Source organism: Pteropus alecto, unplaced genomic scaffold (assembly GCF_000325575.1).
Source record: "Pteropus alecto unplaced genomic scaffold, ASM32557v1 scaffold258, whole genome shotgun sequence".
Taxonomy (NCBI): Eukaryota; Metazoa; Chordata; class Mammalia; order Chiroptera; family Pteropodidae; genus Pteropus; species Pteropus alecto.
The window spans coordinates 239505-257878 of record NW_006441076.1 but is presented as its reverse complement, the minus strand read 5'-3'; the positions used below and the strand labels follow the sequence as shown (position 1 = coordinate 257878).

Sequence of the window (18374 nt, the reverse complement as noted above, 5' to 3'; positions counted from 1 at the left end):
TATGGTAAGAAAATGATTTTTAAATGTAAACTAACCTTACAGTCTTTGCACAAATTCAATTTTGCCATGATAGCTAATCTTTTTTTAATACCTTGCTAAAATTAGTTTACTAAATTTTAGTTTTTTGCTTCAGTTTACATGAGTGATACTTTGTAACTATTTTCCGTACTTTTTAATTGTTTTGTTTTAATTTTATGCAAACCTCAGCAATGACTTGGAGAACATTCTCTCTTTTGTAGACTTTGAAGGCCTTTTTATAAGAGTGAATTTGCTCGTTTCCCAAGTTTTGTAAGCATTTACTGATAAAACTATCTGGACCTATTATTTCTTTTGTGGGAAGATTTTAAATAAATAAATTCTTTATTTTCTATTTTCTGAGTGAGATTTTGTAACACATTTTATGAAATTAATGAAGATTATCTGAATTTTAAATATATATTGGCATATTATCCATTGTATCTGTTCTTTTATATATAACTGCTATAATTATTTCCTTTTTTTTTATTTTGGATACTGTTTTCTTATATCTTCTTATTTTATTAATCAATTTTTCTCCATAGTAATTATCACCTTAGTACAGAAGATTTTTTTTTAATTTTTACTTTCTTTACTATTTAATGTTGTATTTATATGGAAGTTCTACCAAGTATTGCATACATTATTTTAATCTCATGTGGCTGATCTTATAATTAGTGTATGTAGCTGATCTTATACTTATTTAGAGTTCACATATCTTCATAATTCGACTACCTTTAGGAGCAAGATAATTTCTGCATTAAAGCATATATTGTATTGCATTTATGAAGTGCTTTGAAATAATTAAAAATGTACTATATTATCTATTATGAATAAATGCACATAATTATTCAAAAAATAATAGCAAAGAGAATCCAGCAATGTTTAAAAAGGATTAAACATAATTACCAAATGCAATTTATCTTACAAATGCAAGATTGGTTTAACATAAATACCAATCAGTGTTATACATTATATTAATAGAATAAGAAGAGGAAATGCACATTTCAAAGAACATAGCAACATCAAAATCACATATTTAGCAAAGAGACTTGTGCCAAGAATATATAAAAAATACAACTCAACAATAAGGAAACAAATAACCCAATTAAAAAATGGGCGAAGGATTTGAACAGATATTTCTAAAAATTGGAAGATAAGCAAATGGCCATGAAAAAAAAAATGTTCTAATTAGTCATTAGGGAAATGCGAAACAAAATCACAACAATTCCACTTGACACCAACTTGATTATGACTAAAATTTTAAAAAAGAAAAAGAAAGGAGGGCAGACTAACAAGATTGGCAAGGATTTATAGAAATTAGAACCTCATGTATTGCTAGAGAGATTGAAAAATATTGCAGATACTTTGGAATACAGTTTAACGATTTCTCAAAATTGCAAATAGATTAAAAAACGATATGTTCCACCAAATCCACTTATTGGTTTATGCTCAAGATAATTCAGAACATATGTTCACACAAAAACTTCTAAATAAATGTTCATAAGCAGCATTATTTATAATGACCAAAAAGTAAAAACAATCCAAATGCCCATAAACTTATAAATGGATAAACAAAATGTGGTATATTTATAAAGTAGAATATTATTCAGCCATGAAAAGAAATGAAGCACTGATACATGCTACAGCCTTTAACTTTGAAAACATTACACTAAGTGAAAGAAGCCAAAACACAAAAGGGCACATATTTTATGAGTTCATTTCTGTGACATGACCAGAATAGGCAAATCTATACTACAGAAAGTAGCTTAGTTTTTTTACAGGAAATGAGAGAAGAGGTAAATGGAGAGTGATAGTTCATAATCTGGGTTTCTTTATGCATTGATAAAAACTTTCTAAGATTAGATAGTGTAGTGATAATCATTGTAAAACTCTGTGGAAATAATAAATAACAATGGATTAGACAATTTAATTGGGTGAAATTAGTATATGAATTATATATCAATAAAGCTGCTATAAAAACGTACTGTTATAATCACCTAAATATAATTTATATAGCAATTATGATATTTATAAAAATAAGGGAATGCTCATATTCCTTCAATGCATGAAATGATTGTTTTATGTTTAAGAATAGCCATATTTCTTAATTCATAATACTATTTAGGACCAACATTTTAATAATATTTTTATTTTTCTATTGTAAGTGATATAATATAAAAACAGATAAAAATGTAACTTCCAAATTAAAATGTTTAAAAATCTGTGAAACATCACTTGAACTTTCTGGTTTCCTGACAAATGAAGACTAACTGAGACTACTGGTTCTCTCTCTAAAAACAACCCTAGATCCATACTTTTCAGACAGTAATACAAGTAGAAATCACTTGGAGATTTTGTTAAATTGTTTTTATGTTGCAGTAGGTGTTGAACAGGGCCTGAAATTCTGCATTTCTAACAAATTTCCAGTTGATGAAGGTGCTAATGATTCACATAGCACACTTTGGGTAGCAAAATCTTAGGAGCATAGAAGAGAGAATAGCCTAGATCAGAGGAACTAATATTAAAGCAGAGAAAATCCTTGACTTACTTAAGGCTGGAATAAAAACTGTGGTGGGGTTCTTACTTGGCAGCAGCCTTGTCTATGAATGGTAAGATACAGACCTAGAATCAGAGATTAGAGAAGAGCTTTGGAGTTTGGTCTTTACCTCTTCTCAACATTGTCTTGGAGAATTGTTGCCATCCTATTCACACTGAGAGCCATGTTTGAACAGCAGTAGCCCATGCCACGTGCTGTTTGACAAGTAATTTAAAAGGAGTTCCACAGTTGTGATGGGTTGAATAAAAGTACATACTACTTGGTTACCATTCAGGGAGGTAGAAGAGTGGAATGAGCATTGTTGTTACAACAGCAGAAGCCATACCAACAGTAAATTCTCAGTTTTTAAAAGCTCCACTAGGAAGTTGAGGCTGTAGGCCAACAAAGTGGCCCGAATCCAAGAAGGAGTATGTGCTTACATGAAGAAATGAGATGACAGCCATCGTCTACTTGTAGAGACAGATAGACACTGATGAGAGTTGAGATAGGATAGTAGGTGAATTGGTAGTAGCCAAGCATACACTAGTGAAAGAGCATGAAGTCACAGGGGGTAACAGTTATAGGAGGAGTCTGTCTTCTTGCAGGTTTTTACTCCACAAATCTCATTGATTGTTCACAGAAATGACTGGAATGAGTCTGGAGAATATGCCCCTTATAGTGCAGACCTAGGCAAGAGGCAAGCAATTTGTGCAGAATCTCATATTCCCTATAGAACTAAAGCTTTAATCTTTGGGGAGAAGGACAATGCATACTGTCATCCTTAGGGCCCTGCTGAAAACTCATTGCAGCTGCCAAAAGAAACTTAAAAAAACCCACCACCTCTACCCCTGGGAAAGGGGCTGAAATTCGACATGATAGTTAAATAGAAAATCTTGAAGAATCTCCAAAAATTCTCCTTGAACTCATTCTCCTAGTATGAGTTTATCAAGGTTGTAGGATATATAATCAGTATACAAAAATAAATTCTGTTTCTATATAATAGAAGTAAACAATTGGAATTTGAAATATCAAAAGTATATAATGTACCATAGCACCAAAGAACAAAATGCTTAAGCATAAAACTAACAAAATATGTGCAGGATATATGTGCTGAACACTATAAAACACTGATAAAAAATTAAAGAGAACTAAATAAACAGTGAAGTATACCATGCACATGTGGTTATAAGCCTAAATATTGTTAAGATATCAAATTGATCTATAGATTCGATGTAACTTCAATGGATATCCTATCATATTTTTTCATAGATATTGGTAAATATCTATGAAAATATCTAAAATGCACATGGGAATTTTGGGAGTGATGAAACTTTTCTGTATGGAAATGTGGTAGTAAATACATAACAGTCTGTCTCTCAATATCATAGACACTGCACAAAGAATGTTAGACATGGAACTAATCCAGGATGGAATGCAGACTATGACAAATGAATGTGACAAATGACAAAATAACTGCATTCCAAATGTTTGATCTCACTGAATGTGGTGGAGAAGAAAGGGGCTGACTTATTAGCTTTTGAAAAAAGTATCATAATTGCATATTGTAGAACTAAAGACAAAAAGAACTAAACACACGTTACTTTCTTACAGGGGTATGGATTTACTATTCTGAGAGTATATGTATACTGAGGTTGAACAAACAAGTAAATATATTGTAGATAATGAGAGCCAAGTTTTTAATTATTGAAGAAAGAAGTTAGAATAAGGGAAAGGGATAGATAATAATGAATCTTGTGATGCTGGATTGCAGTTGGTGAACTTGATAGTAACAGTATAACTCTTAGTTTTTGCTATATTGTTATCTATTCATTAGCTTCTAATAAGATTTTTCATTAGGTGTTTTCATGTCGTGGGTGTGATCTTCCTTCCACAAGATGTTAAACTCCTTCAGGGGAATATCTATCCCTTCTCTAATGTTTGTACAAGATAAGGATGGGATATTTAGAGGACACGGCTATATCCACTGCTGACTGACTGATTCACTATCAACTTAAAAGGCTAGTAAATTGCCTTTTTAGGATTAAATTTAGAACTGCTTCTAGTTCATAGAAAAATGAATATTGGCTACAAAAAAGAGACCCTTTTATCAAAAGCCATGAGTGGTAAAAATACATTAAGAGGAGTACATTTAGGTTATAATTATTCAGCCAACTAATAATGTGCATTTTAAAATCATTACTTTGATTGTATCACATTTTATATAAAATGTACAGTTATTTAGAAGTTTCTATCAGGAAAAAATAGTTTGAAAACTATAGTACAGGATGTTGTTTGTTATGTATTAATTGAAAATTTCTAGTGATCTTTGTTTGCTCTATCGATTTTGTAATAATATGCTGTAGAAATCTTATAGAAATGTTCGATGTTATAGCATCTCAGATGAAAAAGCACCAGGCACCATTTCTCTGAAATATCCAAAACATTCCAGAGAAAACTAAGTCTTCCATTTCTAGATGTAAAGCAATCCTGGTTTGTGAAATTAATATACATGTCATGAACATATCCAGTCATGTTTTCTTCACAAAACATGAGAATCGGGGTTTATAAAGATCATCAGTTTTTTCCCCTTGTTTTCAGACAAGAGATCATCTCAAACCATTAAGAATCTAGGTCCTTTTGGAATTGTTTTAAAAAAAGAAATGTCTCATTTAACATTGCAATGATTTCCAATGTTTATAACACCCTATGTCCCTCTCTAATATAGGATAGTCTTTCAGATATTTATTAAATATCCAGATGCTTTCACTTTTTGTTTTAGTCTCAACGTAGTAGTCATTTCCATAACTGAGAATTCCTTTTATTACTCCTCCATCTGATGTTATCTTTTATAGATCAGTTCTGGTTTCTTTAAGCCATAACTCTCCAACCCCTTCCACATTCTTACCCCATGTGTGGAGGAATTTCTGCAACAAATAGTGAAGCTGGCATTAAAACTTTAGTGTTACAAGTAACACTATGCCTTATGAGTCTCCTTAACCATATTGATCATGATCAAACATTTAAACTCCAAGGTACTCAACAGAATGAGTAATTTTGAAATCCTGCATTTTTCTTCCATTACTACATGGTAATATACTCTTCAAAGTTATTCCAATAGAAATAAAGGAGAAGGGTTACAATTGCTTATAAAACCTTACAAATATATTTTCTGGTATTAATCTTCTGAGGTTTAAATTTTGTTTTTATTTCCAAAATACTATGATTTTTCTTTTCCAAACAAAGACAAATGTTTCTTTGACCATTGCTCAAATTCCCATAAAGTATCTTTTTAGAAAAGTAAAACTATTTTTATAATTACTCTCTCTTTTTTTGGAACAGGTACTATTCCCTCTGAGAGATGGATAGTAAATTTTGACAAAGACCTTTTAGATGGCCTTGTTTTTGCCACACAGTTGGGAGCCTATTGCCCATTTTTGGTAAGAATTATTTTTTATGCAGAATAGTTTTCTGTTATTTGAAAGAACTTAGTAATTAAAATTCACAGTATTTTCAGCGGACTGATTCTTTTAAATGTTTTGATTTTATGTAACCCATCAATCTGCATGCCTAGCATTCCCTTTGCTTATTCTTGTATTTTAATTGCAGTAAGCTACTACTGATAAATGTTAATATTTAAACAATTCTTTATTGAACTACGGAGAACAGTTAAAAATTAGCCATTTTTATTCTATTATTGAAGGGTTTGATTGTTGTTTTTTCCAGATTGAGTCTCATTTTGTACATATGTATACAAAACCAAAAAGTCCTGAACAGTATTTTCACAATTGCCTGATTATTGTGAATGTTCTTCGTGAAATTGGCTTTAGCATGGGCATACAGGTGGGTGCCTTTATATCACACATTCTATAAATATTTTATGACTTCTTTTCTTATTTATTTCCTAGCTTAATTAGGTATGATTGACAAGCAAAAATTGTTTATATTTAGTTTGTATAATGTGATTTTTTTTAGGTATACAGTGTCGTAATGTAATGTATACACGTACACAATGTGAAATGATTACCACAATCAAGTTAATTAACATATCCATCACCTCATATAGTTACCATTATTTTGTGTGTGGTGCGAAAACTTAAGATCTATTTTCATAGCAAATTTCAAGTATACAATCCACCATTAAATATACTGACTATGCTTTACATGACATCCACAGAACTTACTCATCCTATAACTGAAAGTTTGTACCCTCTGACAAACATCTCCCCATTTCCCCCATCCCCACCCCCTGGCAGATACTGTTCTTCTCACTGATTCTATGAGTTTGACTTTTTAGATTCCACATATAATTGAAATCATACAATACTTGTCTTTCTGTGTCTGGCTTATTTCATTTAACATAATGTCCTCTAGGTTCATCCATGTTTTCACAAATGGCAGTATTTACTTCTTTGTTATGACTAAATAATATTCTATTGTAGCTGTATACCACATTTTCTTTATCCATTCATCTGTCCAGAGACACTTAGGTTGTTTCCATATCTTCACTATTGTGAATAATGCTGCAGTTGAATATGGGAATGCAGATACCTTTGCGACACTGATTTCATTCCCTTTGGAGATATACCCAGAAATAGGATTGCTGGACCACATGGTAGTTCTGATTTTAATTTTTTGAGGAACCTCATGCTGTTTTCCATAACAGCTCTACCAATTTACATTCCTACTAACAGTGTATAAAGGTCCTCATTTCTCCGTATCCTTTTCAACACTTGTTATTTCTTGTCTTTTTGATAAATGCTATTCTAACAGTGTGAGGTAATATCTCATTGTGGTTTTGTTTTATATTTCCCTCATGATAAGTGATGTCAAGCATCTTTTCATATATCTGTGGGCCATTAGTATGTCTTCTTTGGAAAAATTTTAGTTGACTCCTTCATAATATTCCTTTCTTCACAAAGTTTAAGTCTAAATTGAAAGTCTTTTCACAGGAGATTGTTAAAATGTAGAAATGAAATATTACTTCATAGAATTCTATTGGCTGTTTTTAAATGTATATAATTATGTATATCCAACTATACATAATAAGAAAGTTCTAGTGATAGGTCCAGTTTTATTGCTTTATTTACCTTACTGAGCTCTAAGAATGAATTAAAGGAGCAGAGTTGTTTGACTATAGATATCATATTATCGTTTTCTAATTTAGTAGCAAAAAAGAAAATATTTCACTTTGGTTTTAAGATAAGTATTTATGTAGCGATCACAGTGGTAAAATACATTTTTATGACGCGTGGACCTCTAAGTTATAATTCCATCTAGCTTTTTACATTGTCTTCAATAGCAATAATCAAAAATATATTGTATGCTTAACATTTTTGACCCCTTTATTACTTTAGAATAATGAAATAGTATAGTAAGTAATTCCTGACTTTAAAGAATATAAAAACTCATTGAATTATCTAGATATATGTGTGTTAAATGATAAATAATATTCTACTCATTTAATTGTCAACATGTGTAAAAAATAAAGTACGGAATTCAGATAAAGGAAGAGATCAGTGTGATCTAGACTGATACACCAAAGACTTTGTGGAGGAGGCAGGACTTATTTGGGTTCCTGAATGGTGAATTGGATTTGGATTGGTAGTAGTAAGAGAGGAAGGTGTTTACTCTGAGGATATGGCATAAACAGAATGCAGAATGTGCTAAAAAAAATTCAGCAGAGTAAATATAAAGATCTAATTGGCTTTATTAAAAGATTCATGAATCAGGCAGCATCTCATCTAGTAACTAGAAAGGAGATGCATGGAGCTGTACAAAATGAAAGGTTTTTATAGATAAAGGGAGGCAGGACAAGGAAGTGACTAGCAAAGAGTGGATTGTTTCAGGCAAGGTCACATTTCTTTGGGAGATGGCAGTGTTCTGTCAGGCAGATTACCTCACTAGTGCTTATCAGGAAATTCCAGACTGACTGGTTAAGGTTCCATTCCTGGGAGAGGCTAAAACTGCAATTAGGTTAGTATTAAGTCTCAATTTGGTGACAGGAGCCTAGTACAAGTGACTCTATTTTGGGTCAGTCATCTCTTTTTTAACAAATGTGAACAAATGACATACATGAAGGAAAATGTGTGACTAGGTTGCCTCAGTTGAAATTTAAGATTAGAAAAATGACATACGCATATATTGGGCTCTTAGATCAGCATAAAAAGTCAGGAGTTTACCATGTAGGGATTATGGGAATAAAGGCATTTACTTTTACAACAGTGTTTAGGATGGACTGATAGGAGAGAGTCTGGAGACAGAGAACGCAGACCAATCAAAATGCAGTTTCAGTTGGTCAAGGAGGAAAGTATTTATTCAAATAGCTTTAATGAGGACTTAGAATAATGTGCTGATATAGGAGATGTGGTGAGGTTTGCCACAGAGGGGCAGAGGAGAAGGTCCATTACAATTAACTCTGAGTTTTCCATTCCATGATGCAGAGGGATTGACAATGCTAGTGCCCAGATGTGGCTTGATATAAAGAGGCTCGATATAAATACCTACTAAAAAAATGGTATTTTGTAAATGTTTGCTTTCTCCTTGTTTTAAAGTCACTTGTATGTTAAAGTCACTTTGTACCAGGTTTAATGTTTACATTCTTTTATATTAGTAGAGTTGTAAAGAGAAACTGTAATCAAGAATTTGAGTCAGAGAGTTTTAATTTTTTATTTATTTTTTTAATAAGAGAGTTTCAGAGACAAAGTCTAATAAAAGATTTTGGTTTGGAAAAATAAAAAATATTAAAATTTCCATCAATTGGGCAAATTATCAAAGCTCCTTCATGAAAGACACTGGATAGACCCTGCAAGGGGTAAAAATATGGTTAAAGCACACTTATACTTTCAAAAATGTTGCTGACAAAGAGTGACCAGTAAATGAAAAAGCTGATGTGAAGCAGACAGTGAATGACACAATAGACACACAAACAATGTACTGTGAGACTCAAAGGGGAAAGACATCATTCTAATAAGGAAACCAGGAAAAGTTGCATGAGACACTTGATGTTTAAGGTGGCTCCTGAGAATTTGCTGAGGATTCACAAGAAACAAAATATCTTTGTTTAGAAAATTTAATTCATCATACATTATGATTCTTTCCTTTGCTTTTTGATTTTCTCAGATATGTTGACTCAAATGTTTATTTTACTGTATAGCCAAAAATATTTTAAAATGTATCTACTACATAAAAATGCAGAGATATCCATGATTTGATGAATGGAGAAATTGATGATTCACTTAGCAGAAATTACCAAGCTTTTCCCAGCCAGTTCCAGTTCCCTAACTTTTAATCAGCCTGGATTTACCAATCACATTAAATAACAAAGTTTAAAAATATCACCCTTCAAAAAATAATAAGTAAGTAAGTAAATAAGTAAGTAAGTAAGTAAATAAGTAAGTAAGCAAATAAATAGATAGATAGATAGATAGATAGATAGATAGATAGATAGATAAATAAATTGCTCTTCAATTAACTTAGCTATAGTGAATAATGGTGATGCTTAGTACTGGTCCATAGTTGAATACTGTGAAATTCAGCACTGAATTTATTAATGTTTATGTTTCTTATTTTTTATGTCCTTTGCAGCTGTTGAATCAGCTGGATAAGTTTCTGTGAAAGTGTTATGTCTTATTGTGGAATTTTGGGAACTAAGTTATTACATATTCTCCTTTTCATAACATGGTTTTTATTTAAAGCAAAAATATTGTGGCAATTGTTTGGACTCAGCACAGAATGTATTTTCATTTCCTTGTTCAGAGAGTTGGATACAAAAATAAATATAATAAACATTTATAGAGATTGTACTACATAAAATTCACTGGATAGTGATGGGATCTAAATAGATAATCTAACATTTATTATTTATTTATTTATTTATTTTTAAAATTTTGTTTTTAGCAACTAGGATGTTTCAACCTTAAATAACAATTCTCAAGTAAAAGTGGTTTAAAAATAAATTCAAAATCTTAACATAAGATGAAGTCAGGTAGAAGAGTATAGAGAGAGTTATTCAGTTTTTCAACAAAGTTTTCAGGGATTCATTTTCCTCAGCCTTTCTCAACCTACTGGCTTTGTTTTGGGCATGTGCACTGATAAGCACAAAATTCCTACTGAAATTCTCATGTAACACCTTCATTATATATCTATGTTTGGGGCTGGTTGAGTAGCATCTTTTCTTGTGCTTGTCTTTTTCCATAAGTTAAACTTTTCCCGATGGTCCCATAGCATATTTCCCTTTGTATATCATTGACCAGAATTACATCTCATAATTATAGCTAAACCAGTTTGATAAAGGCAGTGGGATACCCCCCAAATTGAGATTCTTAGTAAAGAAGAAAGGAGAAAATTGCTTTTGGGAAGGTTCTCTGAGGGATTATAGTATGTCAGTGGGTACTGCTAGTTATGATTGGTGTCTAGTTTGAAAGCTGGTGATATCTTGAATTCATAGCAAATTAAATGAATTAAATTAAATGAATGAAGCTCCATATTATCTCAACTCTTCTTGTTACTGAGAAGGAAACTGAGTTTTAGGGAAACCAGTTGATTTTGTCAAGATCATAGCACTCTGTAGTAGCAGGACTTGAATTTAGTTGACAAGATTTCTACTCCAGCATCTTTCTCTATCATGAATTTTTGTTTGTTTAATTCCCTGTCTTTTGTTAGTCCAGTAGGAAATACTGTCATCAGGAGTAAAAATAGACCAATATAATTGAAATTCTTCTTGGTTAGACCTATATAGAGAAAGTAATGGTTATGTCTTTGAAAGATATTTCACATGAAAATCTTGTTTTAAGGATACTTAACTTATTTTAACATTTTGCATTTTAAACCTAGGATTGTCTAAAGTGTAATTGTGTAATTTACAGTAAAGTATAATTTAGATTATTTTCATTGATATTTGTCATAAAGAAAAAGTAAGAATGCTCTTTTCTCTAGTTTTTAAGTTTAATGACTTAGTTATTAAATATATTTTCCATTTAAATAAACATAATTTTTCATTTTCAATTACTACATTTTTCACCCTATTACATGATCTTCGAAGATGATCTTTTAGAATAATTTTTATATTGCTATCCATATCTTATGTTTTAGTCACTAAACAGTGTTCAAGAGACTTTTATTGACCTCAGACTTGAACCCAGAGCATTCTGCCACCAGTGTTCCCCTTTGCCCAGCAAACTCATTTCCCATCACCGTAGACAGCCCTATTTGGCTCACATCCATAGGGTGGCCCATCACACAAGGCCCAGGAGGGCCATATTCGTCACTTTGTGAGAATTAAACTCTATACTGTATATTTCATTTTTTAGTTTGTTCTTATCTTAAATAATTTTCCTATATCTGTTGACTACCATTGTCTTTATTGAAGAAATGTGGGACCACAGAATATTGATGAGAAACCTTGGAATTTTGGTTTGGTATATTTCTTAGTTTTCCTCAAACCACCCTCAATAACATTTTTCTACCTAGCTGAGGCTAGCCAGCCCCCTGATTTTTTATTAACAGTCCCCTCCCCAGGCACCCTTATTGGTAAGCCAAAATGCTTATTGACAAAACACGAAAGAATAAACCCTTGTCTTCTTCCAAAGAAGGAAAATAATGTTTTTGGAAGTGTGGACTAGTAAATGATCAAATTGGCTATCATTATTCTCTGGTAACTGCTGCCAAATTTCAGTGCTTTAGTTCTACATATAGTAGTTACGCCACATCTGCAGGAGACCTGTAGTGGATGCCGGAAACGGCAGAAGCCTGAACCCTCTATATACCATATATGTATTATATACTATGTTTTTTCCTATACATATATACTTACAATAAAGTTTAATTTATAAATTAGGCACAGTAAGAGACTAACAATAAATAATAATAAAATAGAACAATTATAATAATATACTATAATAAAAGTTATGTGAATGTGGTCTCTCTCAGCAAACTAGTATGAATTTCTTTATCCTCGTAACAATTTCACAAATTAGAGGATTTATTTTTAGAGTAGATCTTAGCAACCTCAGCATACAATTTTTATTTCTTTCCTTGTAAAGTTGAAAACTTTTACCTTTTCATTAAAGGAAGCACTTTACAGCTTCTCTTTGGAATATTGGAATTGCCAACATAACTACTCTTGCGCTTTGGGCATTAAGTAAAATAAGGGTGGCTTGAACACTAGCACTGCAGTACTGTGGCAGTTGATCTGGTAACTGACATGGCTACTAAGTGACTGACAGGTGGGTTAGGTGTATACAGCATGGAGACGCTGGACAAAGGGATTATTCACATCCTGGACAGGATGGAGGGACATTTCATCACACTACTGAGAACAATGCACAATTCAAAATGTATGAATTATTTCTGGAATTTTCCTTTTAATATTTTCAGACTACAGTCGACCATGGATAACTGAAACCGTGGAAGGTGAAACTGCAGATAATGGGAGACTGCTGCGTAACATATTGGATATCCTTCGCTCTCACACTATTTACATTCCCAGGCCAAGCCCAGATTATTTTTAGTTGCTAACTTGAATGTGTGCCGTTAAGTCATAGTAGATCTTCATTTTGTGGAAGTATAGAGAGCTCTCTGTACACTGACAATGACAGAGTTGCTTCTTTATCAGTGGTGTTTTATACACCTTCGAATCCTCACCTCAGACCAACCCCAATCCTCTTTTGCTATGAATAATTCTCCCCCACTACCTCCACCTTGTTCTAGGCGCTATATAAATCAGTAGAAAGAATCCTTCCTTCTGCTCTTGACTGTACTTTTTAGCTTCATTGTACATTCTGGCTATGTTGATTGTCTCTATGGTTATTCCTCTGTAGTCTGGATTTTAAATCTGTTCCAACAACTATCACTAATGTATCTTGTCTATCAGTATAACTACATTTTTTGCCTTATTATAATTTGTCTGTTCTGGGAAAAGTGCTCCCCCAACCACCCTCTGCTAGATCTACTTAAATTGTTGCTCTTGTGTTATTTCTCTCACCCTGGCATCCATGCCCTCCACGACGTGGCCCTGGCACTCCTTTGTCTTTTCTCTCACTACCTGAATCTTCTTTCCTTATGTGTGTTTCAAATTGTACTTCTTTCCAGACAAACACTATACTTCCCTATTGTCTTGCCCTATAATTTTCTGTCTTTCTGATAGGATACACTCTTTTCCTTACACCAAACACTACCTGTTTAAAATCCAAGTAGCCTTCAAGGTCATCTCATGTGCTACTTTCTCTCTTGGACTTTTGCTTGAAAATCTTTTGCCATCTTTTATTTAAGTATTTTGTCTACTTCTAAAGTTTTCTTTTACTACATTCTATGATACTTTATCTCAAGGATAGTGTCTCATTCACATTAGTCAGAACTTCTAGTGCATGGCATTCTTCTGACCTCAGACTGGCTTTTATGGAGTCTTTGAGGCTCTTGGGTAATTGCTATACTTAGAACACATCTCGTTCATCTTTTAACACTTAGGTCAAGCTCTTCAGATTCACAGCAATATTTTGTTTGCTGTGTCAATATTTCAGTATCATTGTCGATCAGTAACATTTTTAAAAATTTTAAAATATTTTAACAATTGTACTATGCTTTTAGTTCTAGTTATATATTTTATCTGTATATCTTTTAATTTATATTTCTCTTCTTTTAAATTAGGCCTCTGACATCTGTGACCCTAATCCAATCTTGATGCTCATGCTTTGTGTCTACATGTATGAAAGACTCCCTACATATCTCCCCAAGGAGACGGTGACCTTTCAATGTACTCTACATGACACTGTAACAAGACAGGTAAGGATATATTTATGGCCAAAGTATACATGGAGTTAAACACTTAAGGGGTGGGGGTTTAATGTTTCTTTCACAAATCAAAGTTAACAGAAGTATCAGTATGATACAATAAGCCTTAGCAAATGTTGCTCCTTCTAACCAAACATGTAGCAGAGTGAAAGAGACACTTTTTGCTTAACAATAATCACCACTTACAATGAAATGAAGAGTCTTTCATTCATTTGAAGATTGGAGTTTGGGGAGGTGAAAAATGAAAGTTATGCACTTTGAAGGGGAAATCCTTTCAGGAAACTTGAAATCCATTTCATTCACTAGAAGACAGACACCATAAGTGAAAAGTTGTGATCTGAATGTGCTTAGCTTTCCTTTTAAAGCGGTTTACGTGTCCAGATGGATTTTGTCCAAATGAGGATATGGAAAGGGAAGTAATAATTGAAGCACTTCCAACCAGGGCCACCTAATTTTTGCCAAAGGATTTTATATATGGTGGAGCTGCTAAATGTGTAATAGTGAATTTTTTAATTTTCAGAAAAAAATTGAAAATGAAATTTTAGGTCCTGTGACCATAACAAATATATTTAAATGTGTCCGTATTTTGCAAGTGTTGTCTTAGATAAATATCAGGGATCATTGACCTAGATTTGTTTCTCAAACAATTTGTTTCATATGAACACTTGTGAAATATTTTGTATCGTACAATTTTAAATCGCTTATATTTATCTAAGATTGTTTCTTCTAGTTTTCATAAGCTCTTCAACCAGGTTTACAGGTGGTCTCCTTGCTTCTTTCTCAGGATACTATGGGCTGATAGAACCTTATTCTGTACAAAAGTTATTTTACTGTTTTGGTGAAATGTCGGAAGCCAGCCGACCAAGTCAAACCGGGTACCTGAATGGGGGAGCGGGGACTGAGAAAAAAGAGAAGACAGACAGGGTGCAGGAGGGAGAACAGATCTCACAACTGTCTCTCAGAGTTTATTTCTTATCCTTCTTTTAAACACAATCTGTTCCTTTGTGTATCCCAAAATAACATAATAAAAGTAACATCCTGAAGATCCAGGTACAATTGACACTTCCTTTGACACTCCCTTCGACACTCCCTTAGGCTATACTTAATCTTCTTCTTCCTGGAATTCCACAGAACCAGCCTTTTCTATTTTATGCAAGCAGGCCTCCCGAGATAATCCATGCACTCTTTTGAATTTGGGGAGCTTTAGCTCCCTACAGTGAAATGATGTTTATTTCTTTTCCTCAGGCCATTTTATATATTCCTCTTCATATTTATGAGTGGGAATTAATTTTATACTTCCGATGCAAAACTTGTCCATATTTGATCTTCAGCATATATGTCCTGGTGATGTTGATTTATAATTGTATCCTCTTTGAAAAAAATAACTATGTATCCTCTGTGACAATAGGAGTGATGGTTGGTAAGAAGTCAGTTAAAAATCAGGAAAAGCTCAGGTTCTTGTGTCAAAGCATAAAGGGCTCAATTTAGAGACAGAAAAGTCACTCCTTTTGATTTATTTTTTAGCAAATTCTGAGATATGATCCCTGTTATTTAATTTTTTTCTTTTCCCTTTTTTTTGTGTCAGAAAGAGATATAAACTCTTTAAAGTTTTTTTTTCCAAAGTATTTATTATAATAATTCCCTAACTACTGTAATATTCAAGGGCCTTGGGTACTGACTAACCTAGAGCTGTAGTTATGTTGGAGAGGACTTCTGACTTCAACATAAAATTTCCAAAGTGTTAGAAATGTTTTGCTTAAGCCTGCAGAAGATTAGGAGGAGTCTGAATTAGATTAAGCAGTGATTTATTGTAGCTAGGTTTTATTACCAATTCTCTAATTCTGTCTGCACGTTTATATTTCTTTATGCCATTTAACTGTTATTTTTAAAAAGTAGTTAATAACACAAGCTCATATTTAAACATAATTTTTAATTGTGATATTAAAAATCCAATTACAGCGTATAAAAATGGAAACATAATTTTTTCCGCATTTAACTTTTTACTAGAAATATTGTTCATAACTTAAGATTATAGATGACATATACAGAACAGCTTCTATTTTTCTCAAATGTAAGATGCATCTTTTGAAGGAAAAAATAAAATTTAAATGTAAATACAAAATGAAACATCCATTACAGCAAGGTTTGATTTTAAATTTTATTTGACAAAAATCACTCATTTGGAAATTGCTGAGAATCTTAGACAAAGTTTGCCCCTATGCATTCAGTGCCATAAATGACTATTATAATTGAAAAAGTACTTCTGTAGCTATATGACAATAACAAAAACATAGAATACTGGAACCATTAAACCATATAGTGATCACTGAAAATATGTAGCATGTTCTGATTTTCTGAGACATGTTTTGAAACCGTTGAACTATTTTTTTCCCCTTGGTTTGAAACAAAACCACAGAACCACATTAAAGAATGACTGTCACTGCAAAATGGTAATTGCGGCTCCACAGCTATCTTTCCTTCTCTTGAACAGCTTTCCCTTCTCTCTGTCTACCTACTACTCACCACCCCTACATGAAATGCTAGAGTTGGGTGGAATAATCTGACCATAGGTGAGCACAGTGCCTTTGTGTCATACATATATGACATGACATAATGAGAATAAATGGTTTCCTTAAGATTTTAGGGCTGGTTATGCAAGTTCCAGGATGATAAACCAATACTAGTGCACAGTGACTCTACCATTATTTTCAACATTTCCTTCCAGAAAATGAAAATTAGCTCTCTGGGACTTAAAAATCACATGGTCAATTAATTAATTCTTTAGGTGCATACATACGTCCTTACATATATATATAATAAAAATAACATACTGTAGTAGTCTTGTCTTCATTATAACTGATATCTCTAAGTAGGTGAGCAACATGAGACCCCCAAATCCTCGGGAAAACTGAATGTCAAAACTCTTCGACAACAGCATACTTGTCCTGGTAGTCACCAAGGTTTTCATTGAAATATTTTACCAAATAATTTAATATTTTACCAGATCTTTACCATATTCCTTACAATTTGCTGTAATCACATGTAGTGCTGATTATTAACTCTTCAGATATCTGTGACTGTACTTCCTGGAATGCCTAAGTGCACTCACCTCTTCTTTACTCTAATTTGGCCAATCATCCATTTCCCCTAGGTCTTCTCCTTCCTTTGGGTCGGTACTTTCCATGATAACCTTGCGTCTTCCTAAGTTGTGTGTGTGTGTGTTTTTTTGAATTCCCACTATATTCTACATAAACACTTATATACTCACATTTTTAATGGAATACTCTCTCTAAAAAGGAAATAACTCATTCTCTAATACTATGCATATCTTAGCATCAAGAAGGAAGGGACAGCCAAACCCTAGCTATACTATTGTTTCTAGATGAGGCAACCATCATTTCCAACCTGGACCTCTGATTTTAAACCTACATTCCTTATAACTTTCTGAGCAGCCAGCATATCTTTTTTGTAAATTGGATTATTTAAGTTCTATATTTAAAATTCTCCAAAGATTTTCCTTTTCAATAAGAATAAAATCCAAGTTGCTAACTTTGGACTTCAAATCTTTGTTTATCAGGTGTTTTTACGTCTGTCATTTCCTTGTTTGAAAGCTCCTTCTCCCACATCACTTCTGCTAAACTACATATGTGCTGTCTTCAAATACAAAGTCTGTTTTTCTTCAATTTGTGTACATTAGGAACCAATATTTTTATGATTAAAATGTGTAGCTCTCTTTGATAAACATAAGAAATGTTAAGTTGTATATTTTTAAAATTCATGATTTTATTTATACTCTCTTGTTCTGCAACATAGATTCTGCTGAAAAATTCAAGCTCAAAAAGCTTAGAGTATAAAGCTACAATTATTGGAAGAGATGCTGGTGAATTCTCCCTCTCCCAACCGGGGAATATTGTGACACTTCCTCCAAAGTAAGTGTTTTTTTTTTTTTTTAATTTACTTCATTGAGCATATCAGTCCTAGAGATTTGATGTGTATTATAATTATAAAAAAGTGAACTCTTCACTACATATAT

The 18374-nt window shown here is 32.6% G+C and overlaps 1 protein-coding gene across 1 annotated transcript in view; it reads left to right on the top strand.

The window, feature by feature from the left end:
• The window catches only part of CFAP47 (cilia and flagella associated protein 47), a 363081-nt gene that overhangs the window by 173159 nt on the left and 171548 nt on the right, over positions 1-18374 (top strand). Inside the window, 4 exon segments of the mRNA XM_015594565.2 lie at positions 5894-5991; positions 6278-6394; positions 14198-14332; positions 18155-18270. Coding sequence (XP_015450051.1) covers positions 5894-5991; positions 6278-6394; positions 14198-14332; positions 18155-18270 — 466 coding nt within the window.